The 27,300-nt window shown below is 37.7% G+C and overlaps 1 protein-coding gene across 11 annotated transcripts in view; it reads right to left on the bottom strand.

Moving 5' to 3' along the window:
• DGKB (diacylglycerol kinase beta) overlaps positions 1–27,300 on the bottom strand; it is a 414,451-nt gene that overhangs the window by 83,404 nt on the left and 303,747 nt on the right. For all 11 annotated transcript variants that reach the window (XM_054817166.1, XM_054817163.1, XM_054817164.1 and 8 more), the window contains one exon: positions 3,203–3,293. In XM_054817166.1, the coding sequence (XP_054673141.1) occupies positions 3,203–3,293 (91 nt within the window). The remainder of the gene's footprint in view (positions 1–3,202; positions 3,294–27,300) is intronic.

Below are 27,300 nucleotides of genomic sequence, written 5' to 3'. Positions count from 1 at the left end.
AGAAGTCTTCATTCCTTATAATTTGCAGCCTAAATTAAAATAATTTGATCTTTGACAAGGATGAAATGTCAAGCAGAAGGGGGTCCTCTACAAGCCACGGCCTGTGGCTTCTGAAATCTGCCTAATTTATGTCAGTCACTTCTTAATACATATTTAAGTATTACACGAGAAAGATGATAAATATGCAATCTGACACCTTTGGTATTTCCCTGCTGTTAATTTATAAAGGTCTGGCGTCCCCCAAACTGACTGGAATTATTTAAATAAAAGAAGAATTGTGAAATAGGATGGCGCAGGGTCTGGCTTCCATTTTCACTCAATATTGAACACAGCAGGTAGTACACTAAGACAATTATTTGACTAGGCCTCAGAATCCCACAGTGACGAGGAACTTTCTGAATTAGTAAAGGAGGATTTCTTTTGTTCATACACAGACAAGAAGTTTGCGCTACAGGTAGCTCTGTGTTGTCCTAACACATTCATACACTACAACAACAAAACACAGATGTGTTCTGCTCCTTTTTTTTTTATTTCTTTTTTTTATTTCAAATAATGCAACGATGCTGCTCAGAATAAAAGCATGGTTTTAAAATGCGGAGCATGCCTACCTAGATTAGAAATAAAACCCTAGCACTTCTATTTCTTTTTTGCCTTCTTTCCTGGCTTCAGTCCCTTTTCAAGCATTATCTTTTACACTTCATGCATTAGATCACAATTTTCCAGATCATCTCAAAGTTGAGAATACATCCATGCCTGAAAACAGCTGAGACTAAGGCTTTGCTGTGTAGCCAAGTGCAATATCACGCAAAACTACAAGATGGTTTAAACTCCTTTCCCCAACCCATTACTACCAGGCGGTATAGTAGGCTTCCTCTGGTCCCACAATGCTTTTACAGGGCTGCAGGTATGGACCATGCCACCTCCACTTACACTGGAGCTATGCCTATTCTCATTAAATACCCTTCACACACCTTTCTTTTTTTCTGAAGTGGAATTAAATTGTAAGTACTCTAAGCTGTAAAGTCTTAAGCCTCATTTACTGCACATTATTATTAAAAATATATTTTTTTCCCTTTAGAACCTGTATTTCTCTCCTCAACTTCTTGGATCCCAATTTGGAAATAACCCCACATCTTATTCTGGATAACATAAGAATTTAGTGTCCAAACTTTGTTCTGCATCTCACACAGAAGAAGACATACAGAACATGAGGCATGAATGTATATGAGGAAAGCCAAGCTTAATTAGGTTAGAAATCAAATATAGGGTTTGCCCACAGAATGTTTGATCTCTGTCTCCCAGCTCAGAGATACAGATCATTAATCTTTGTGAGCTTTGTTCATTCAAAATTGGCTGTAGAGTAAATGCATTCTTTGTGCATTTTATTTGGACTGAAATGTGGTATCATACACCAAGCTCTCATTTACAGCAACATCCCCAAGCAAGGGGCAGCAGGTTAAAAATCAGATGAAAACAGTCCTACTCCCAAGTGTTTATAACATACAAACAAGAAACATTAGATGCAAGCATACTGGCAAGCATTGCTCATTTAAATGAAATTTACTCATTGGAAATAAATCTGTAAATAACTACCTCCTAACACTTCTTGTGTAAACATTTTGGAAACTATATCCCCTACGATTTTTGTTCCTAATTGTAGGACTAATGATAATGACCAGGATAGATGAAGTGAATATTACCAAATGTCTCATATACTGGCAATGTAATACTTCATTGGTAATAATAGTATTATTGATATGAATTGGTAATAATTATACAATTGGTATCAGCAGCATCACAAACTTGCATGCATACTTTTTTGCTTTGGGATGTTAACATTTCATCATCCTTTCAATGGTTACAATTAGATGGTTTAAGATCGTCACGTCTTACGAGCTATGTAAGATTTTTGCTGGATAGAAATGTTTTCTTGGGAAAGCCTGCTCTTCAATTTGTATTTAATCAAAAGGTACATGTAACTTGCAATATGTTAAAATCAAATAAAATCTGCCTTTCTTCCAAAGCTTTTCTTCCAAAGCATTTCTTCCAAAAACTAATCAAATATTTTTCAGTCTACATGTACTTAAACCCAAACGTGTGAAGCACCATCTTGGGAAGCAAAGGGGTTTTTTTGTTCTGTTTGTTTTTTCCGGGGTTTTTGTTTGGTTGTTTCTTTATTTTTTAATCTAACATGTTTGGAGCATGTTTCCACTTTAAAAAGAAATGTAACAGCGTAACAGGCAAGTCTGGCACCACAGGTCTGTCTTACAGTTTCAGTCTCAGTACTCTTTGTTACTGTTCTACTATCGAATCCATGGTCCCTTCAGATCATTTCAGACTTCACCTTTCAGGAGGCTTTGGCCAGACTCTCCTAGCTCTCATCATACCTTTCTGAGTGCCTCACGCTACTACACAAATATACTACAAAAACTCACATGTGCAGTTTCTCATTACTATTGGAAAGGAAAAAGCACCATAATCCTCTGGAGAAATTATTTCATTATTTAACTTAAATTCTCAGGTTTATTCCTTCACTCATTTCACATGTTTCATTTACTTATTTATAAATATCAGCTTCCCAAACAGTTCATGTAGTGTAGCCACTTATTCTATCAGCCATCAAAGTAGCAGTGGCACATTATTTTAAATTCCTATTTTGTCTGTAACTATCCTGTGTCTTTTCAGTTAATGTTCAATGTATAATGGAAAGATGACCCCTTGTGCAGAGAGAAAAGCTATTTAATGAAGGGGAATGATTCAAAAAAAAATATATTCTTTAACCTTTATTCAGGAAAGTAAGTACGATTTTAGGGAATTGAGTTTTAAAGGTTATAAAAACTTGGGACCTAGAAATAATAAGATTTTTTTTTTTATTTTAATCCTGCAGCAGCTCTCACTCCCTCCGACAGTCTTTCATTTTTCCATCTGACCTAGCCACACTCCCTATTGATTTCTAATGTTATATTTCACCTCTTGACCTCGTCTACTGTATTAAGACTTCACTAATCATCAAACTGAACTTTGTTCCAGTGTGCAGGGCTACACTACAAATAGACACGATAAAAATAATATTTTGGAATATAGGGTCAAAAGGATGTGCATTGCTTTGCCTTGCTGGATTCAGGCACTCTGCACCCTTGCTCCCTGCATTTCAGCCAAACTAGTGACATTTCAAGGAGAAAGGCAACAATTAGTTTCTTACTTCTATTTCTACAGATTCATGCAGCTTCTTACAGGTGGCTGAGAAAGTTTCCGAAGTGCCAAATTCAAAATACCAAAATTTGTTCTTCATTCTGAAACAAGAAAAAAAGAAAAGAAAAAAGAAAGATCTTATTCATTATCAATATGTGACAAAAGTGATCATCCTGTCTTCCATTATAAGTAATGGCAAAGGCTTGGGAACATGTGACATCCCATTTGAAATAGATGAGCTCATAATTTTCAAAGCTTAAATGTTGGTGTCAAGTTGTATGATATCCCCTAAAGGGATAACAGGAATGTGTTGAACTGACAGGTTCAAATGTACCTTTGACTTTTCTTTTTCAGCGACTATCAGAATATTTTTTTGTCACTTAACCAGTGACATGCCTCAGAAAAATGTATCGATTTTATTTCATGTCTTACACCTACTATACGATTTCTGATTCATGGTTAAAATCTCTATCCTGGCTAGTACTAGAAAGTGCAAACTCCCATCGTGAAGAAGAGCCAAGACAAAAAACATAGCTTGCCTTAAGTTAGCTAAAGGTAAAGGTAAATGCTTATTGTTCGTCATGACAAATGAGATATTCAAAGAAAATAAGAAATCCAGATGTAACAATCTTTACATATTTTGCAGTAGGAGAGCTGTATTACCAGGTAATTAACTCATAGAAACATTTTAAATGAGTGATAGAACCTGCATTTTGAAGTTCATTAACAGATTCTACAGAAAAATAAAACTGGGTATAAATGCTAGTAAATTGCTTAGTTTATCATGACAGCAGGCAGAGATTACACTTTTTTCTTCTTAAATACATAAAGACTGCACTTCTGTTTTACCAGATTTATTGCATACTGTTAAATACATTCAGGAGACCAGCAGTACCATTTCAAATAAGTACGCGCAGTTTTGTTTAACTCTTATGAGTAATTATTATTCTGTAACAAAACAAGAAGCTAAGCTAAAAAAAAAAAGACACTGTATTAGAATTCATTATTCACATTTAGGAGTCAGATAGGAACATAGTTCATCCACTTATATAAACTGTTCTCCGACACAGACACAGCACAGTGTACCTGGAACTTGAAAATGACTGAGTTCGCATGAGCTAGAAGTGGAAGAGAGTGAAACGCAGATGTAGATGACTGTCAAACATGGCAGCAAAAGTACAAACCCTATCCTTGGTACTTATTTCAAATTACACATAAAAATCTACTTAGTGGCTCCTAAAGTCCACTTAATGGCTCTTAAAGTCACAAAGGGAGAAGGAGCACTACAGTACTGGCCATTCCTAGAAACCTGCTGGCACACAAGCCAGGAAATCCTGGTGCAGGACCAGAGGTCCAACCTGGATGCCTGCACGGGGTGGGGAACAGAAAAAAAATAAGAATGTGACACATTGCTGAAGAAAAAGGTACAGATATTTCCAAAGGTGTTTGTACAGAAAATCTGAAAATGTTTGGAAACAGTTTTTGAGAACCTGCTCTGGGATAAATGGCATATTCTCAGTAGAGCTCCAACAACCCGATGGGCTCAGATCAGATTCAGCTTCCAGCCTCTAAGAGTCTGTGAGTGGAAGTGATCTGATGTATGTTCCTTGTATATCTTCTATATGTTATATAGATTAGTTAGCACAGTGACACACTGACCTGGGATCGATTGCTCTATTAATGCAAATGTATATGAAGAAATGTAGAGTCCTTTAATTTTGAAACAAGTGTGAACAAAGTCCTGAATTACTGTTGGGTGTCTTTGGAAAATCTGGATTCAGCTATTGTCCTGCTACTTTCTACCCAGGGATGATGAATAATGAAACAATAAAAAAAAAAAAAAACCTGATGTAAGTATTCATAAGAATATTTTGTCATTTCTTTTGATCTTCTTATTGAGGAAGATCAACAAGCCTTTGCACCTTCTCCTTTGAGAGCCTTTCCTCTTGCTGTTCAGTTATTTTTACCTCAAATGAAGCATCTTTTCTTTTTCTTTATTGAAAAGACTGCTTTAAATTGACTTCTTAGCACTGTATGTAATAAACTCTTTGACTTGCACAAAGATAAAATAGACAGATATATTTTAGAGTCATTCAGAATATATTGTGTCAAATTAACGTATTTTGAGCTCAGCAAAACAAAACCCAGCATTGTCAGTGCACTCAAGGTTTACTAGAAAATTTAAATCCATAAATCAAACCCTTGTAGAATTATATGACAGAAGATTAAGTACATTTATCAGGCGAGGTTTTGATGGTAGATGTATTTCTCATTAGCGTAATTGTCGTGGTTTAACCCCAGCCGGCAACGAAGCATCACACCACACAGTTTCTCACTCACTCCCTGCTCCCCCCGCCCCTGTAGGATGGGGAGGAAGAGAATCGGAAGGGTAAAAGTGAGAAAACTCAAGGGCTGAGATAAGAACAGTTTAATAATTGAAATAAAATTAAATACTACTACTACTAAATTGTAATGAAAAGGAAAATAAGAGAGAGAGAGAGAAATAAAACCCAAGACAGACACGTGATGAAAATGAAAAACAATTGCTCATCACCAACGGACTGATGCCCAGTCAGTCCCCAGGCAGCGGCCTCCCCAGCCAACCTTCCCCCAGCTTTATATGCTGAGCATGACACCATATGGTATGGGATATCCCTTTGGTCAGTTGGGGTCAGCTGTCCTGGCTGTGCCCCCTCCCAACTCCTTGTGCACCCCCAGCCCACTGGCTGGTGGGGTGGTGTGAGAAGCAGAAGGGGCCTTGGCTCTGTGTGAGCACTGCTCAGCAGTAACTGAAACATCCCTGTGTTACCAGCACTGTTTCAGCACAAATCCTAAACACAGCCCCATACCAGCTACTGTGAAGAAAATTAACTCTAGCCCAGCCAAAACCAGCACAGTAATATCCGCTATAAGATTCTATTAGGCCAAAAAATGTAGTCCTGGGAGCCTGTCCTCCTTTCCCTAGCTGACTATATCTCTGTTCTTAAGGATAGAAAGACCACCTAATTGACAGCTTTTCCAGTACAAAGACAGATGTAAATACAAATAATTTTATTCTTAATTTTCAAAAGGATTTACCAACTCCCTTTACCAGTCATGAAATAGATTAAATTGCATGTTTTTATTCAAATGCACTATATTTTTTATTAAACAGAAAACTGTATTAGATCTTTTCTTATACGTACAAATGTAAAGAAATCAAAACAATTTATACTAAAATTTCCATAAGCAAGACCATTCATTATTATAGTACATATTCTTATTTTTCTATTAATAAAATCTTTAAATTCATATCATCCACTTGCATTCCTCTTTCAAACATATTTAATGACAATTTTGCAGCAATAAAACCATAAGAAACTGAATCATGGGCTGCTGTCATGTCTGTTTTCTCTGTCTCGTAGAGGAGCTGATAGTTTAGACTTGTTCCAACTTTTAATAAGAGATGACCAAAATAAAGATGAAGTCTGTTTCGGTTAAAAAAAAAAAAAAAAAAGCATTTTACAGTAACACTTTTCTTTACAACACTGGTTTTTTTGGAATAGGAAAAGGAATAGATTATTTTACAGGAAAGTGGTTTTGTATATGCTTCAAAGTGCATAGCTAAACTCTTAAATAACTTTGTGTTTGAAAATACAATATAAATAACATATCAGTCATGATTAAAGGCTGCCCTATCTAATCCTGCTATTGCATTACAGTATGTCAAAATATATAAAGTCTATGGATGCAGGAACAAAAAAACAAAACTATACTTCAAGAGCCTAAACACCTTTTATGCTGGCGGTGTTCCACACCCTCAGGTACTGGTCAATTTTTTGATAAGTGGAACGATCTTCTTAAACAGGCATGAAACAAATTGGCAAGACAGTATGGGAAGGCTAATACTGCCATTTCTTACAGTGTTTCTATACTGTGGATAAATATCAGACTTAGAAACCTGGATGTGTTTCTTGGAAAAGTTCAGGTTAATATTTGGTAATCAAGGCAAAATGATCAAAATAGTCTGTGATATGGGTTTGCTCCATTATCAGTTAATCAGAAACCCCCCTACTGCTAAAACTATTTTATATAACCTTTCTGATTAAGCAATTACAAGGCATGTCACTGAAAAATTGTCCTGTATCTAAATATGGAAATAGTAAATACTTTATTCTACACCTGAAGAGCATCCACACTTCATTGCAGTATGCACACTGTCAGAATGTGCATAACAATAGGCCAGCTATAGGCTGCTAATAAAAGGTCATGATAATAAAACAGGAATATCTTTAAGCTTAAGAAATAAATTCATATTCTGGTGCTAAGGGTCTACAGTTGGGGCAAGAGCTTATTGCTACATAAGTTTGTCACACTTTCTACCACATTCTATTTACACTTCTTATATTTACTGTTTCTATTTATTATATTTATTTCCACTTTATTTTAATTATGCAGTGTCAAGCTTCAATGGCTTGATCTAAAAATTTTTACATCAGGAAATTTCTGACTGCAATTTTTATGACATTTGAGCTGAAATACTCTGACCAGTTTTGAATATGACTGAAGAAAAACATGTATATTTGCTTATATTAAGCGTGTTTGATAACATACACTTTGAACTGTTTTAATACAGCTACACTTTCAGAGTAGAGATTTTAAATTTAGCACAAGGATGGCCTTGCATCAAGAATATGCCTCTGGCCATCTGCATGAAAATACATACAGAATTTAACTATATTATGACCATTTGGAAATACACTCTGGGAAAGCTTTATTTTCAATATTCTCATATGGCAGAAAAAGAACAAAATTTTGTCTCTAGTTCTGTCATCTTTTATCCTTTAACCTATACAAAGTACAGAGATTTTTACCCTGAAACTACTAGAATTCTTAATTTTCCCATGGTAAATTCCTTGAAAAGTGCACTGCCAGGAAGCAATCTATACCACAAATCTGTGCAAGAATGTCTGCTCATGGACAAACAGCACTTGCTTTCCTCCATAAACTACACTGTTCCCTAAAATAAAATCCTTAAGCACTGCCTTCTGAAAACATTTTTTTTTAAAGCTATTCCAATTATGTTGCAGAAGTACTGTTTGTTTGTCAGTGAGTGTCAAGAGTTGGTCTCAGTCTATATCATAAACTCCAGCATAAAGCTCCCATTCTAAGAGGAGCATTCTTGAATAACAGAATGTAATGAATTAAAAACAAAAAAATCTATGGCAAAAAAAAAACCCGGTAGAAAAGTAGCCATAAAGCATGGATGCTTATCATCTCATTCACCACATTTCTGGAAGATGCTCAGAGCCATGGAGTCAGGGCAAGTATTTAGGTGTCTCTGTCTCCTTTTTCCTCCTTATTCACTCTTTTGTCCTCTGTTTCAAGGAAATGTGGAATAATGTGTAGAACTACCTCTGCAGGGAATCGAAAATACCAAAGAAAGGTGCAGAAATGGAGGTGTGAGACAGAGGTGTATTTCCACAAAGGAGAAACTGTGAAGAGTCGAAGGGGAGAAAGTGGTTGACAAGTATATGTGAAAAAAAGAGGAGATCATCAGGGAAAATAGAGAAATCAAGAAAGAGAAGAATGAGAAAAAGATAGGAACCTAATTTCAAAATGCATTGAAGGTCTGCAATGATGAAAGAACAACAATGGTAAAATAGAGAAGGAAAGAAAAAGAAAATAATCCTAAAGGAGACCCAAGTAAAAACACATATTTCTGAAGTCTGAAAACACAGATAATAAGGTCTAAAAATGAAACTGGGAATATAGGAAATGCCATACTGGGCAAAAAGGCTGAACATCTGTTGCAATATTCTGTCACTGACAGTGGTTAGTACCAGAGACTTTGGAGAACAGTGTAAACCACCGTGTACTATACTGGGAATAATCTAGCTCTAAGGAAGGTTTATTATTATTTATGATTCCATCAAATTGAAAGAGGGTACGTTTAGATTAGACATAAGGAAGAATTTTTTTTATGATGAGGGTGGTGAGACACTGGAACAGTTTGCCCAGAGAAGCTGTCAATGTCCCATCATTGGAAGTGTTCAGAGTCAGGTTGGACTGGGCTTTGAGAAAGCTGATCTGCTAAAAGATGTCCACGTACATAGCAAGGGGGTTGGACCACGTGATCTTTAAAGGTCCCTTCCAGCCCAATCCATTCTATGATTCTATGTTTTTAATTCAGACAGTTTATAGTATGAAGCAATATGAAAGAAATAAAGAAAAAAATGAAAAAACAAAACAAACAAAAAAAGACTAGCCAAATTCATGGCTGCAAATTACCCTTTTTAAAAAGAAAAAAACAGACAAACAAAAACCCCCAACTTCTTTTTGTTAATCCATGGCTGTGTTGTGCTTTACTGAAGTTTCGAATTTCATATTGCATTTAAAACAAACAAACAAACAAAAAAACCCCAATATAGAAGCCCTAGTGTTAGTTCTCAATGTATGGGAAAAAAAGGCCTGCATCCAGGAACGCTTGAAGCAGAAGCAGCTTTGGAAGTCTGTTCCTGCATTTGGGAATAAAAGCACCTGGAACCTCTACCATCTGATTTTTTCAGGTTGTGGAAAAGTTTTCTAAGGTGTGTCTGAAGTTGCTGCTTTTGGTTTCTTGAGTCCCAGCCTGTGAGACATATATTCAAGAGAAAGTGAAGTAAAATTTACAGAAGATTGTACGTCATTGTGATTGTACTTTATATTTCTGGTAATAAAGTGTTCTGATACATTGGATTTTATCTAATTAAATACTGAATATCTGATAAAATAAATAAAATTGAAAAATATTTTAATGCTTTGTACAATCCAATATAAAGAATATTCTTATCAAGTCCTATCCCTCTCACAGAAGTTTTCAATAGACAACATATTTTCCATCTTTTCTTACTGTTCATAAATCTATTATCTAGGTAATTTTATACTTAGGTAAAAATGATTTCATTGCAGCACATAATATATATTAATAAGAATGTATGACTTTTTCTAATGTTCTTCTTTTCTTTCCACTTCTGTCTTAACAATCACATAATTCCTGTTCTGCTTTATAATGAATCATACGCAAAGGTAAGGAAATAGCCAGTGGAGATGCACATCCATAAGAGATTTATGTGTGACTGGCATGATTTTAATAGAGACATCTTTGTCAATTTTTTCTTTTTCCATTACCAACTGTACTTATGGCAAATCTAAGTGTTAATCTCTTATGGCACATAGCATAAGCAGAGACTGTATAGATAAGTGTGGAAAAGTTAAAATCCTGAAAGAACAGTTCCAGTTTTACGCGACAAATAAAATTTTCACCTTATCATACAATGAAACCACCCGTAGCTGGAAAGCTACCCCATAAAAGCTTATAAAGTAACACTGCGGGATCGGCTCTTCCTGACATTTATTAGTTCTACAGCTGCAAAGCTGCATTTGACTCCATTTGCTCTCATACTTTATAGGACTGTTTTGCACTGTAGCTTGCACTTCTGTAAGCAGCTGGTCTGCAGTCTCCGCTGCCCACCTGCCAGCCCCATGTCTCCAGCTCTCTGCCTGATTTTCTCCAAACTATCTGCAGTCCGTTCCAGCAGTCACTACCATCCTTCCCCCATGCCTGTTCAGTTCTGCTCCTGCCTTCAGCCGTGCACTCACCCATGCCTGGACACCTTGTTCTCTCTGACCACTTTCAGTAATGAACACAAATCACAAAGAGTTGCAAAAGGGCCTCACGGTACTGAGTGACTGGGGTGTGAAAAGTTAGATGATATTTAATGCGGATAAATTTAAAGTGGTGCACAGAGGAAAAAGAAAAACAATCCTAATGTGACAAACAGTGACAAGTTCTCAGGGACAAGATCTTGGGCTGAATGAAGTGTTGGAGCATTTGCATGAATCGTGTTGTGATGCTCTGAATAATATGTGCAGTTTTCCACTCCTCAAATAGGAAGTAAGGGGGAAAGAAGGAAAAAAAGAAAGAAAAAGGGAGGAGAAAAAAGGAGGAGAAAAAAGAGAGACTATAATAGAACTGGAAAAAGTATGGAGAAAGAAAATGGGGACAATCAAAAAACTGAACACTTTGAATTCTTCAGCCTTGAAAGGTGATAAATGAGAGAGGTATAATAGAGCTCTCTAAAATCATGTATGCCACGGGGAGGATGAATTGGTATGACTAGTCACCATCTCTCCCAAGAAAAAGCTAGGACAGATGAGAAGGACCTAGGCAGCAATGGATACAACAAACAAAAGGTTTCTTTACACAGCATGCAATTAATGCAACTCTTTGCACCAGGATGCTAAAAGTTTACATCAGTTAAAAAATGACTGGAGGGATTCATGGAAGAAATAGCCAGTGAAGTCCACATAACAAAAGCACCACAAATATTGGCATATATTATATGTTCTTCTCTTCTAAGACTCATTGGAACACAGCACTGGAGAAAAAGCACCTGGCTAGATAGACCTTGTCGCTGACACCGGATGGGTATTTTTATGTTCTTATGTTTCTGGTCCCAAGAGTATTTCCTCTTGTCTCTTACTATCTTTGCTGGATTATCTATTTCTCCTCAACTAATGTCTCGCCACCCATTACCACTGCTTATCCCAGGCTCCAACCATCCATTTGGATTCAAATATTTGTACAGACAGTCAAGGTATGAGTACCAGTCAGTTCCCACACTCCAGACAGGTACTGATGTTCCTGAACATCATCTATTATCAGTATATTTGCAGACAAAAGGTGCAAAAAATTCACCTGAGGTCTGTGCACTGCTTCCTGTTTTTATTGGGCTACTGATCAGAATGTATTTTGTCTAGGTTTTTGAGAGAAATAGTAGCCAGATTGGAAGTGCTCCCTCTGCCAGGGCTATCTGAAAAAAAGAGGAGTAAAACCAGGATGATAGTCACATTCGTAACCCACATTCTTCACTAATTAGCTATGAAACCTGCTCTCATTGGACTAACTGTGATGCCTTTCTCACATACCCTCCTTCCAATACAGACTCTGGCAGAGAGAAGCCTACTACTAACATCTATGGAGAGAAAAATATCCTAAAATACAAATAAAAATGCCCAAATTGAAATATAAACACCACACTCCAATAATTTTAAGAGCCTCAGAGTACGTGCTAGGTGCTACAATGCAGGAGGAACTCGACGACTTTTGAGCTGTGCCTCAGGCTGCATCTGTTCTGTTGCAATAGGCAACAGGATATTCATGAGAAAAAAAAGATAATGTATTTCTAGAGTTATAGGAAAGTGGTACACTCAACTGAGACAAATTACAGGAGGTTAACCTACAGCACCTGGTATAAAACCCAACTATTATAAAACAGTGGGATACCTGACTGATACAATTTACGAGATATTCCTCCATGTAAGAGGGTGCTGTGTCTCATCCGTGATAAAAATATCTGTTTTAAATAAGGAATTCTGACACTTGCTTTTGAATATATTCTGTTTTAACAACAGTTATTAGTAGGACCAAAAAACCACACAGTTTAGTTTCTCAAAACATTTACTTACGAAGTATCTTCATTATATGTGTGATTTGATCTGTCATTTTGCTCCACTAAATGAACATTTCTGTAACACTTCTTAAATCCTTTGTGTCCATTCTCCATCATGAAGAATTCTGCTCTTAATATTTTACTTATTTTTAGCTTCATATTTTCCCTCAGTTTCTTTCCCAAGTTCCCCAGTCTTGGGAGCAGATGCTGAGGCACCAATGACTCATTAATCTGAAGAGGTTTTTTATCATGAACAAAAATAAAGCCTATAAACAGTTCCACATTTACCAGCCTTGGTTGTACTAGAGAACCAACAAAGCTTTGTTAAAAAAACCCAAACCCTCTCTGTATATAATAGACCTACTATCTCAGAGCAAGGTCATAGACCCTCACATTTCATCTTTAAATGAAATAATTTCAAATAAAACAATTTTCCTTCCCCTTACCCACTAATATGGATATGTAAAAGCAGATATGACACTGAGTAGTACTTAAATTAATGAGACCATTGTTGGAGTTCAGGGGTTCAGGGACAGGTTTGCAAGGAGCAACTCCTCGTTGGCTGCTTCACATGCACAACTGTGGCTCTGTTTTAGAAAACAAACAAACAAACAAACATATAAACCAGTTTTGTTTCCCTGTAACGCAGGTGATTATATGTAATTAAATAATATTTTTCTCTACCCAATATTTTAACTCCCACTGAAAAAACTGAAGTATCTCAATCCTGCTAGTCAATTCTTGCCAAAAAATCCTTCCATTCCCTTAATATACTTGAAACACTACGCTTTATACCGTTCCCAAGTAGGATGCAATGAGGAGACCAAGGGAAAAAAAAAAAAAGCAGTAAGCAATCAAGTGCTGTAAGGGAAACAATGAGCGGCTCTTCTGTGAACACACAGGAGAAGCATCAGGCTCTGTGTAGGAGAATACCTTTGACAAAATCTTTTCTCCTTAGGACCCCTCCATAAATATGTAAGTCTGACAGGACTGGGGCAGGACTAAACATCTCTGCCTGTCTGACTAGGATTCACAGGACTTTAAAGTTTATTTGTTTTTACTGAAAAGGCAGATTTATGAGTTTAGGAAGCCTCACCCTTTTCAAGCTTCATTGCCTTCTGATTCCACCCATGGGAAAAGACCACTTCCAAGAATGAGATGGCTTGCCTGAGATCCAGCTTAACACCGTATTTAGCCTAGTCAATGCACTTGTCTACCTGTGAACTAGACGGTTGTATTCCCATTGAAGACAAAAGACATGTACTCAACGGAACTCAAGGCGTGATTCACCAGACCTGAGTAAAAAGAATTGCTCTCCAGGCTTCACTGAGAGAAATAACTGGCTCTCCACTGACTACAGTGAGAGCACTGACATCTAGGTCATGTGTACACAGACACCTTTAGAAGCCTACACTGAGGTGTCTGATCTCAAACTGAAAAGCTGTCTTGTTTCATAACACATATACCTAAACAGAAGAAAAGCCCCCCCTTCCACCAAACCTTACAAAATAAATGAAGTCTCATTAGTCCTCATTTTACTTGTTAAAATATAATTTAAATAGCATGCTCTTAAAAGTACTTAGGTGGGACAAGGCATCTAAGCATCCTTATACCTAAGGCTTTTAGCGATGTACCACAGAAGAACCCAGGAACTGAACCCAGTCCACCTGTGTTCCCTGTAGCACCTCAAATACCAAAGGCAACATAAGCTGTCCCTCCCCTCTAGTCTCGTCCTCTAGGAATTTTCAAATAGGCATATAACCTATCTTTCTCTCCAGGAAATGCATGGACATTGTGTTACCTCATTTCCTGCAGAAGGGTTACAGCAAAGCTGCCAGCTCTCAGGTGCAGACCATTCAGGAGAGAACATGCAGTTGAAACACGCGGGCCAAGCTTCATTCTCGTTGTGAAACAAACGTTCACAGTTATTAAATAACAGTACCTTCATTTCTACTTTGTAGGGTAGGATGGGATGAGTTTTGTTTTTAAAAGGCCACTGATCTTTCAGAAACCTGAAAGTATTACAATTAATGCTATATTTGTGAGTCTGTATCTTTAGGCAACTTTTTTTGCCCTGAAAACTGAACACAGTCATCAGCTGCGGTTAAAAATGCTGTTCGGTAAATGTGCAGAGACTTCAGAATGCATTTTTAGTGTGGCAGAAGGCTGTTACTTAGTAGAAATCAGGACTTAGCATTGAAAATGCACATGGCAGCTGTATAAATAATAAATTCTACTACTATAACTACTTACCACCTTACCCTTCAAAATACAAATTTAGAAAACTTTCTACACTGAACAGCACCTAAAAGGACGAGGCAGGCTGCCAGGCAGAGAGTAAAGCTGAGAACATTGTAGTGGTTTTGCTCCTCAGTACAAAGCTATGTGACCAAGACTCATTCCACCAAAAATCTTGTTGGATTATGAGCAAATAACTGCTATGCACCCAGCACGTCATTTGTTTCATTTGTTAGAATGTTGTAGTGAGAACACTTATTACTTTAATCCCTGTGCTCCATTACAACTTAAAATACATGCAATCAAGAAGAAATCAATATATTTTCAAAGGAATACTTAAATAAATCTATAAAATGGTTCCCTATGTGCCTTCTATGGAATGTGCTGGTGATTATATACATTCCACTTCGGGGAAGTGAATAGATACAGACCCTTTTCACAGGGATATACACAAAGATCACTTCAAGAAATCTTCTGCCTTTCTAATTTTTGGATAATCATATGCTACAGGAACGGTAAATTTAGCATCAATGTCTAGTAGGATTCTTTTCTACAGCCAGAGAATTGGTGAGGAATCAACCTTTATGGTGATAATTCTAAGCTATCAAGTAAGCTATCTAGTAATTAGACCTGTGCTTCTGCCTAAATTATATTTGTCTTGTTCAGTGCCTTCAGTTTTACTACTTATACTACAGCTCCATATTGCATTTCTAATCATTACTTCACCCCAGCTTTTTGAAATCTCTCACAGCTCCATGCTACCAGCTGTTGTTTTCTTTCCCAATGCACTTCACTTGTAAGTAAAAAAAAAAAACCAACCAAAAAACACCCCCCTCAGATTTAGACTTCTTTGAACCTCATCCTTACTCACTGCTTTTCAGCTCCTGAGACAAATGGAAGCAATCATTGTTTGCTTTAAAGTCAGTAACACTTTAGGACTTAAACTTGATAAGGAAATCAAACATGGTCAGTGAAGATACTGTCATTTGGAGGCATTGATCTGATTTCTTTAAATTTGCAGGATTCCAAAAACTGGTTGACTTGAAACTTGTACCAGTTTAACAGGTTTTCTAAACTTAAACAAACAAGTACATATTGTTTGGTGTATGCTATTAAACTAAGAAATGGAAATCAAAGGAGCTACTCATATATACAGACAAAATGAAGCACTTCAATGCTTGCAGAATTGGGACTCTATTTCAGTATAAAACTTCATAATTTTAGGTTACTTAATAATTTTCTAACTGATCTAAACTAAGCCAAATTAAGTTACTCTTAAATGAAAATTAAAATATATCTACTCTATAATTTGTTCCAGTTCAATCATTCTATAGATCGAATTAAAAAAGTAACAAAGAAAACAAAGAAAAAGACAAAACGAACAGACAAACCTTATATTAAACTGGCACTGTTTTTTTTTTTAAATCTAGACTTGTTATTTGACATACAGAAAACATCACCTGCACATCTTTTTTTAACATACATGCATAGCTTTTCGTGAACTGGGAACATATCACTAAGGAAATACAAATTATCAGCACATAAAATGCTGCTTCACAGGGCTCACTGTAGTTACATGAGCACTGCAGGTAACACTTACACTGACTCTTGTAGTTGTATAAAGCTCACAGAATTTAGCTTGCAGGCTTGGCTTTCTTTCAAAAAACCAAATCTTAAGAGTATATTAAAGTATATAAGCCTAGCATCTAAAACAGGTCTTCAAAATGTACTCAGCCATAAACTTTTTGGGACTGAAGAAAAGCAATAAAAATCATAAAATATAGTTCTACAATATTACATCTGAGAAAGGGCAAGTGAACTTTCCCAAATCTTAACAAACAAAAACGCTCAGAGACACCATGTATGAAACAGTCTGTAAAAATTTCTGCTTGGGACTTTACAACAGCATATACTAAATTCTTAAGTAAAAGCTTAGCATGAAGACTACAAAAGACATGCTTTCAAAAAAATAGGGTGTACCAAACTTATTCAGATTTTCAACTGAGAACACGCAGTAATCCTTCATTTTTCATTTTAATGTTGAGTGAAGAACTAGGATGAAGTATACACTGAAACCGTTAGCTTTTCTGTAGTTCCTCTGCATCAGTCTACAAGTACAAAGGGGCAGTAAAAATTATTATTGTTGTATAATACATAACAAAGTCCTAATGACTCTTACCTCACAATAATGCAATTTTTCTGTTGTTTAGAGGCTTGGCCAGAGAAAGGGAAGATACTGGGATATTTCTTCCTCCCATCAGTTGTCAGCTGTGAGGCACAGTGACGAGGCTGAATCACATGTATCAGTGTAGGATTAATGATTTAGCTGGTAGGAGAGGTGGCATAAGACACATGTAGGATTTGAAATAGAACTTTCAGACTGAAAAGATCCATCTTCATACGTTCTTGTGCGAGCCCTAGAGCTGACTGTAATTATAGTTTTCAGGTAACAGGTACATGTTTCTGTGTTAAGATATAAGCAGTGGAAGGGGGTGGAGAGGATGGAAAAAGCCAAGCCTGTTTAGTGAAAACTGCACTGTTTTCAGGAGACAACAGAGGCTATTATGTTAAGGCAGAACTATGCAATGCTTTCTGAAAAAAGAGTCTTATCTTTGCAAGTGGACTTAAAAAAAAGTGTTCCTGCAGAATTTTCCTAAGTAGTAATTATAAACTATGTGTTTGTAATTAATATAAAATTGTGGCTTTATCTCTACAAAGGAATATTATTAACATACCAGCTCTACTTTTGTAAGTTCCACGTAAACATGCCAAAGAATGATTTTGGGAACCCATCTTTTACATTCACAGCCCTAATACATCTGACAGTCTTTTGTATAAACCTACGTTGTTTTCCAGACAGGTTATCTCAAGGAAATAATGAACATATTATTTTTTCTTCAGCTGTGTCTCTACACGGGGCAGTATGCTCAGGAACATTTCTTAAAGTTTGCCTAATTTTGAAAATACTTCATTCCAGCATCTTAGCCTGCTTTTTCTCTGAGTTGTTCCTTACAGCTAGATATTTGCTGTGAGTATGAGGTATCATGGGCAATTGCCACGTGATAAATAACTGTTTTCATCCATCAAATATTAAAGCTGCTCACTACTGACCTTGAGCACCACTTATGCTCCCACAGCCGCGGCCCTTTTCTAAGTCAGCAGGGCACAGCTGGCACAAATTCAGCCGAGCAATCAGATTCATACCTGTTCACAAAAGAAGTTGGGACTTTTAAAAGCGTTGTGTCTCACATGGTACAACGGGAGGCTTGACCACTCTTGAGAAAGGTGTCCAACACCGGACCGTTCCTACCGAGGAGTATTACCTGCTCACATTGATTTGCAGCAAAGTATTTCTCAGTAAGTATTTCCACTTAACATTTACTCTCAGGGAACCTGTGTAGTGGGAGATATTTACGAGTTGCTTTCAGCTTAAAAATAAATCACCTCTAATTCCTCTAAGCGAAATCAATCAAAAGTCTGTAAAAAATGGACTGGTTGTTTGGTCGATTCTGGCAGAAAAGTAAACAGCACTTCAGCTTTTCTCCACCATTAAGGTCTAAATGGCCTAGAAAGTAAATCAATATCTCCAGTCAGCCTTCTGGCTATTGTTTAGCCAGTAGATATGGATTTTCTCTAGCTTACTGCACTCCTTCGGGACTAACCTGTAATCCTCAGAGAGTAATAATAAGTTCGTTATCTAGTTCAGCTCTCTGTTGTACATTTAAATGGACCACATCCATCAGCAGCGCTTGTTAAAGTTAAAGGACAATGACATCCCATTCAACCTATTTCACAGTGAAATACCTGCAATACCTAATGGAGAAAATTATTATAAAAAACTTATTTGTTGTCAGGTTATTAAAAATGAAATATCACAAATGAGGTAAACAGTAAATAAGGATTTTTCTTATATATGTAACATTCTTTCTTTGTTAATGAGTTAAATTGTGGTGAAGTTTATTTCTGTCATACATCATGCAATCGTTCATTATTCATATCAATCTGTTTCAAATATTTCTGGTTAAATACCGCTGCAAAGCAGGCAGCTGCCAGAACCAATCAGTACTTTTTTTTTCATTCCTGAGCTACCAGATGTTTGCTGGACTCAAATGATTTTCCCTCCCTCTACCTAGGAGTGCACAAGAAAGCCCTCTCATTTTTAAACACTGAAGTTTTAAAAGGCTGTACTCCCAGATCACAGAATTTCTGCTGTGCTCTCAGCCAGGGAGAGTTACAGTCTCTGATCTGAGCACTCCGTTTTATTGTGTACACACATTTTCTCTGATAAAGGAATACAGTCCATCACAATATGACAAACAAAACATTATTTCTACAGCTTTAGCATCCACTGAACATTAAAAAAACCAAACAAACCTAGTAACTATTCTCTAGATACTCTGAGCATTTTAAAAAACCCACCACTTACTACTTACTAGTTGCTGTGACTGGATCCATACTGTAAATTATGCACATGAAGACTGCTGTCTGCTAGGGAATGTGCTGCATTTTATCTACTGCCTCATACTCAGCCCTCAGAGGGGTTACACAAATATACATGAGAGTCATGGCCACAACTGCCACGCTGCCACAGGTTCTTTTCTCTAATTCCAGAATTATTAGGAGGAATGGAAGAGGAAAAGGATGGGCGCTAGGGCTCTGTTCAGGCAAGTGGTTTGAAGAGCAATGATTTCTATAAGAAGTAACCATTCTTTCTTCTTTCAGAATTGTCTATTTGGATTGCAACCACATTTAGCAGAGCGACAAACAGTCTCAAGTCAAAAGGAGAGTTGACAGAGTCCTAAATAAAGATTAAGGAATTGATCCGTATAATGGATTATCTAAATTCAGAGGTTAAGTCCAAATAGCAATGCTGTACGGAAGGACAAATGGAACTTTATGACAGTGGCAATACCCAAAACGCAGCTTTAGTCTCTGGTGAGCTGTTGTTGGTACTGGGATCACCACCAGCTGACAGCTAGAGAGCACCCAGAGTTCCCCCCCATCTTCTCACTAACAACTTTGCTCTGTTCCTAAAGTAATTCACTTGGCTTGGTGAAGTTTTTCATCACTACACACAACACTGTAATGAAAATCAATAGAACTTAGGTTCCTACGTACATGTCACTTTGAAGATATCTATTACCGTTGTGTGGAATAAGGCTTATACACCTTAAAAATGGAGCCTTAAAGTCTTCTTAATGTCACTTATCTTTGGCAGAGAATGAGGTCTAGTGAAAAGACAAGTCAAAGAAATCAAAGCCACAGAATGGAGTGCCTGAAAAAGCATCACAAAAGGTGTCGGTGTCCTTCCAAAATACTTTGCAAAAATGGTTCTTGTCCTTTCTCTTTTGGTATGCACGATGTAAATTGAAAATAAATCTCTCCTCTACTTAGGACTTGGGGGTTCACATCACTGTCAGAAACCAGTGATGTGATTGATATTCTGGGGGGGGGGGCCGTATTTGTTTGCTTTTGGGATTCTTATTGTAGGATCCTGTTCCCCTTGTTATGTTTGTTCTCAGGGAACTGTGGTGGCAATGACTTGTGAGACAATTCTTTCTAATTCATTACACCTACTGATGAGCATTTCTGTTCTTCATTCCTACAGCAAATCTAACCTGCAGCTTCTGTGCCTTGTAATACCTTCATCTACTAAATCAAACCACTTTTTACAATTAAATGACATTCAGATACTTGCTATGATCATCTCATACTTTAATCTTCTTTTTATGAGAAATTATCAAGATTCAATGGTTTGGTGTCTTTTTCTGAACTTTTAACAATTTTTGCAGCTTTTTCAGAAATCTTTTCAATTTTCAATGTTCTTTTTAAAGACTGGACACTAGAATTGCCTACATCATCACAGCAACAGTCTCATGAATACCACATAAAGTTTAAAGAATCACCTTCCTACTTATTAGCATCATTCCCCTGCTCATAAAGCCAAATATATATCTGCTCTCTAAGCTACAGAGTCACCCTCAAAAGTTCCTGTTCAGCTCATTACCAGGCTTGACCATTTAGTCCTTTCCAGAGTCCACGTTCTCTAAAATAAAGTTCTCCATTCCCCACACATGATCTACATTTGTGATTTCCAGATGTTTGACCTTACATTTAGCCATTTTAAAAAATATATAGACCAATTCATCCAGACAACAGTGTTACTGACCTTTCTTCATTATTATTTACCACTCTTCCAATTTTTATAAGATGAAAAATTTGCTAGCAGTGTTTTCTTACAGCTGTCTGACAAAGACATTACGCTACACTGTAAGAAATAACTACTTAATTCTGTATAAATATTTTGGACATAAAAATATATAATAATAATTAAAACTATAGATTAGCCTGTGTAGGCTGTACACTCTTAGTTTGCATAACATGCTTATAAGAAAGTACTAGAAGCAGAATACACATAAAATGAGTTTTGGCTTTCATGTAGCATATTATAGGCTCCTTCCAATCAATATGCTTCTAATCTCCTGTACATTAAAAAATGCTGAAACCTAAATGCTGTTAAAGAAACTAAAACCTGTAGATATTTCTTTGAAATAATTATAGCTACCTTTGTTCAGTTTTGTATCCTTATCTCACTCCTATTTAACAACAGTTTTGTTCAGGAACTAAATACTCTTCACAAACTACATAATTTGATAATTATTTTAGGCATTTGTAACACTCATATCCTAATAGCTGGTGAGGGAACTTATACCGTAACGTCTTGTATCTAGAATGAAATCTGACCTTGCCAACTCAAAAGTAAAATTCACACTAGTTTCAGTGAGGTCAGGATCTGTCTTGATCTTTCAAGGCATTAACCTAATGCACACTTGAAAATCTGATTTTAGCAGTGTTCTTTACTTTGTATAATGCATATGTTTGTAAAACTTTTTTGTCCCTTTGGTTTTAGCCAGAAACCAAATTAAAAAGAAAAATCAATTTGGTTATTTTTAAATGTGATTATGTTAAGAAAATGAGCTCTATATAAACAATCTTTTTTCTTCACTCATCTGCTCCTGCTGTCTCTTGGGTCTAAAGCAGAACGTTTTGCCCAAATCCTGGGACTCAGGAAACCAAGTTCTTTCAGAGCTTTGCTGACGAGGTGTAAAGAGATACCCAAAGTTACCCATAGTGCAGAGTTTAAGGAAGTGATTGAATTTTCAGAGCTGATCACTATTCTCAGGTGATCAGTACATGAGCAGAAGTTTTGTGTTACAGATAAAGGAGAAAATGAGCAGTCTCACCAACATACATAAAGCACCACAGCATCAACAAAACAGACGCATTACACGTGCCAACAATTATCAGAAGCAGTGGCAACAAATCCTCCTGATGGAAGTGGTTTTAAAGTTGAGGTAAAGAGACTTTCCCTAGTGCAAAGCCCTCACAGGGAGCTCAGCTTCAAGACCCTCCTGTTTTCCTTTGCCGTGCTTAGTGAATGTGAGAGTGTGCAATTTATTCTATGAGACAAGCAGCGTGCTCTGAGGGCTGGTGTTCTAGGTGCTGGCAGGAGGCTCACTCCTCTAGCTAGACTTGCACAATGCATCCTGACAGCCTTACAGCACCGTGGGAGATGTAGCCAGGATAGGTGATTTAACCATGGAGGAAACGGGACAAAAGCACCTAAACTAGAACTCCCTTGAGACATTCAGCACTTGGGAGCAGGCAGACAGCTGTTCAACTTGAGAGACTTCTTAATTTTCTAATGTTCCTCTTTTGAAAGAAATTCCAAAGCTCATGTCATGTCATTGAGAAAAAGGAGCTTGTGCATGTCATGTGGCAGGCTTTTCTTTCAAGTGACTGAAGAAGTTTTCATAGCTGGGAATATGACTTTTAGCATGGTTTCTTTTGGCATTAAGGCCTCTGCTGAATGTAACGCAGTGTCCTAGCCTCATATTCCCTCCGGGACACTACATGTCAAGTTCGATTGGCCATGGGCTTTTAGCACAAGGAGTTCTATTATAAGTTATCTGACTGAAGGCTAATCAAAGTAAACACAAAGACCTGGTAAGGAGTAATGACAGTGTGTTGGGTTTGCGTGGCAAGGTTTTGGTAGCGGGGGAGCTACAGGGGTGGCTTCTGTGAGAAGCTGCTAGAAGCTCCCCCTGTGTCTGACAGAGCCAACACCAGCCGGCTCCAAGACAGGCCCGCCGCTGGCCAAGGCCAAGCCAATCAGTGCCTCCGTGATAACATATTTAAGAAGAAGAAAAACACTTAGAGAGAGCCTTTGCAGCTGGAGAGAGGAGTGAGAAGATGTAAGAAACTCTGCAGACACCAAGGTCAGTGCAGAAGGAGGGGGAGGAGGTGCTCCAGGCGCCGGAGCGGAGGTCCCCCTGCAGCCCGTGGTGAAGGCCATGGTGAAGCAGGCTGTCCCCCTGCAGCCCATGGAGGAAGGATGAGGGGGTGCAGAGATTCCACCTACAGCCCGTGGAGGACCCCACGCCGGAGCAGGAGCAAGCTCCTGGCAGGACCTGTGGACCCATGGGGGATCCCACGCTGGAGCAGTCTGCTCCTGAAGGTCTGCATCCCATGGAAGAGACCCACGCTGGAGCAGTTCGTGAAGGACTGTAGCCCGTGAGAGGGACTCCATGCTGGAGCAGGGGAACGATGAGAGGAGTCCTCCCCCGTGAGGATGAAGAAGCAGCAGAAACAACCAACGTGTGATGAGCTGACCGTAACCCCCATTCCCCGTCCCCCTGTGCCGCTGGAGGGGGGCAGAGGTTGAAGCCAGGAGTGAAGTTGAGCCCGGGAAGATGGGAGGGGTGGGGGGAGGTGTTTTAAGAGTTGATTTTATTTCTCATTCCTCTACTCTGTTTTGCTTGGTAATAAATTAGATGAATTCCCTCTCTAAGTTCGGTCTGTTTTGCTCATGACAACAATTAGTGAGTGATCTCTCCCTGTCCTTATAAGCTTTTCGTTGTACTTTTCCTCCCCTGTCTAGCGAATGAGGGGAGTGATAGAGCGGCTCTGGCGGGCACCTAGCCTCCAGCCAGGGTCAACCCACCACAGACAGGCAGAGGAATCAAGTAACCTCATCAGTGAAGAACAGAGCACAAGCAATCCTACCATCAAAGGAGAACAAGTTCAGCATGACCAGCAGATGCCACCAAGGTGGCTGGGGCTGATGCATTTGCCCTAGGAGGAGAGGCTGAAGGAGCTGGGCTTGGTTCAGCCTGGAGAGAAGCACTTTTGGGGGGAACAAATAACAGGACTAACAGGAGCCTACAGGGCTAAGCCAGGCTTTTCACAATGGTGTATGGTGGCAGGAAGAAACAGAGGGCATAAACTGAAATAAGAGAGGATCTGATAGGACATATGAGATTTTTTTCACCAAAGATACCTCAAGGCACCAGAAAAGTTTGCCTAGAGAGGTTGCACAGTCTCCATCCTCTCAGATCTTCAAGGCCAGGCTGCATAAAGCCCTGAGCAATCTGGTTGCCTCATAGCTGACCCTAGGATCTGGGCATGAATGTGGGAGAGACCTGAAGTCCAGGATAACATGATTATGAGCAGGACTATGAATCAAGAGGGTAAGGGCCTGAGTATATTCCACTAAAAACCATCAATCCTGATCTGCCACAGAGAAGGAACTGGACTGGGCCTTCTGTGTTCATCCTTGAATGAGTGCTGATGATGTTTACATAGGAGTTGGGAAAAGCACTGTGCTCAGTGTTGGTAGGGTCACTGGCCCTGCAAACGTCTCTGATATATTGGAGCTCCCACTCCAGGCATATACCGAAAACTTGAAAATTATGTGGGAAAACACAGCCTGAGGAAATTTTATTGAATTTAACATTGAAATTAAAAGCCTAAGAATCTGACTTAAAAATGTCAGGAATATTCTACATTTGCTTTTTAAGTCTCTTCATTCAATGAAAAGTATCGATGCTTAATGCCTGCTTGAGACAGGAACAAATGTCTCAGTATTGCCATTTCATCCTTGATAGAACAGCTAGTCTGTCATTAACTGGAACAAGTACTTAAGTACACCTTTGATATTTAAGTATCCTACAGTATCCCATTGCCCTTCATCACCATTTTAACTGAGGCCCTGACAATCTGAATGTACCAAGACTTTCTTTATGTATAGCAATTATATTGCTCTTCTTTATAAATGAGAAATTAAGACACAGAAGAATTAATAACACCTGGAAAGTCTGCTCTTAAGAAGGCTGAATCTACACCTCAAAGTCTGTTGCTTTTACCACCATACCACGTTTTTCTAGAGATTGGCACAGTTTTTAGCCATGGCAACACTGAAGTAAATCTTAGGGAACAGTCAGAACCAAAGTTCTTTCCCATTAAAACCAAAACTGTATTTATTTTTGGCAAAATAGCTGACAAGCATCCCAGAATCTTGTCATTTAAAATGTGTAGATTAAAAGACACATTAGCAAAATCTACACACATGCCTAAGTGAATCCATCAGTGTTAGACATGAGTAGAATCAACTATTTATGGAAAACAGCATTACCAGGAGGTATCACCGACCTTCAACCTCTACAAGTCTTGCAACAGGAAAAACTAACGACAAGGGAAACATCCAATATTACAGAAAACAAACTGCTAATCAACATGTTATTGATCCCTCGTTTTTGTCAAGGTCATTTAGTGTTTTAAAAAATGATCTCACGCTAAATCTTTATAGAAAAAGTGGGCTAATTTGATTTACAAAGTAAAGTGCTATTAATTATGGAAGACAGTCAATAAAAAAGCTGATTCCTCTAAACACAAGGCAGATATTACGGCTTATGATTTATGATGATGATTATGATGGCAAAATATTTGCAGTTCTCACTATCATCTAACTTGCGTTAGCTGGAACAAAAGATGCAGGTAAGATATAATCAAGCATCAACACAAAGAGCATTGGGAGATAAACAACCTTTAGAGCAGTAAAAGTAAACATCTGGATTAAGAACAGTATAAAAAAAAAGCATAATGGGGCCTATTGTTTCTTTTCCATTGTAGAGCACACAAACCTCTATTTTTTTAATATCAGAACCAGACTTCTGTCTTGCTGCTGATGTTTCCTTTTGTATTACAGTCCCTAAATGTCTAAGTTACATAACCAGACATCTCCAGGGTGCACAACACTCATCTAAAATGATGTACTCATTACAAATTTTCCCATTTGGGATTATTAGTATGTCAATAAAATCTGGCAGCTCCTCTCACAGCTAAGGCAAGCCTTGGATTTTACTAAAAACGTCTTGTGGGACTTAAAAATATTCAAAAGCCTAATTCCCTTTTAACAAAGGAATATTATTAAACCCTTAAGGTAAAGATTAGAAACAACATATCAGACATTTTAATTTAAAATATTTAACATTAAGTAAATACCTCATAAACCAGAAATAAAACTATACAAGATAAGCCCAGAAAGAAATATGGGAAGGCCAAAACTGATTTACAGAAGAAAATCAATTTCAGATTAAAGAATAGAAAAATAAAGAAATTGGAAAAAAACAAATGCATCTATCACAACATATGCAGTTTTCCTTTTGCTTTGTTTTTAGTTTGCAAAGTGAAAATGGGATAATTCACACTTCTTAGAATAATTGTTTCAAGCTGCCAATAGACAAAGACAGAAATAGTATTGGTTATGTCAGGTCATATTTTCCAATTTTTTTTCATAACCACCACATTTAAAGAACATTTCTGTCACTGATGTAATCAAAGGGCTCCAAAATCCAACATCTATAGATTGAGCTTACAACATACGTGTCTTAATTCAGCCTGGATTTTATAGCCATTTCTTTAACACAAGCAAACAGTTATTTATCCTGCATGAATAGAGAGAAGAAAAGCCATTTTTGAAAGAACTTATTGAATTTCGGCCTACCAAAATCATCTTCTTTCTTTATGCACAAGCAGTTGTTTAATAAAATATCATTAATGTATAGTTGCAAGGCGCTGGCAAAACAGTCTAAACTAAACCTGTGCCTATCACTAAAAGCTTTCATCGTGTTTGCTTTGTTTTCATGTGAACAACATGGCACTTAATCTTGACAATCTGTCATTTTTCTAGCATGTTCAGAGAGCGGTCAGACAGAGTGGTACTTTTATGTTTTCCATCAAAAGCCTTACGATGCAGAACTGCTTGTCTTCTGTTAGAGTCCTTGTCAAGCCCAGTGAGCTGTTTAGGCTGAAGGAGGACTGTGTCATATTGTCTCAAGCTCACGTGTCAGCAAAGAGAGATACAGATCTAGTGGTTTCTATCAGCATTAACGCTTGCTTCTGCATTCACACACGTCAGATATCTTTCTTCGCAAGACGCAATTGGATAGTGCTGCAGTGCCAGTGTGAGCAATCTATAAAAGCCTCCATCTTTCAAGGCAGGAAGGGGCTGCATGGCATATCCTCCACCAGCCTGCTCTCCTGGAGAAGCTGTTCG

The sequence above is a fragment of the Grus americana genome, chromosome 2, assembly GCF_028858705.1.
Source record: "Grus americana isolate bGruAme1 chromosome 2, bGruAme1.mat, whole genome shotgun sequence".
In the NCBI taxonomy this organism is placed as follows: Eukaryota; Metazoa; Chordata; class Aves; order Gruiformes; family Gruidae; genus Grus; species Grus americana.
The sequence above is the reverse complement of the archived record's forward strand: the minus strand, read 5'-3'. Positions and strand labels throughout refer to the sequence as shown.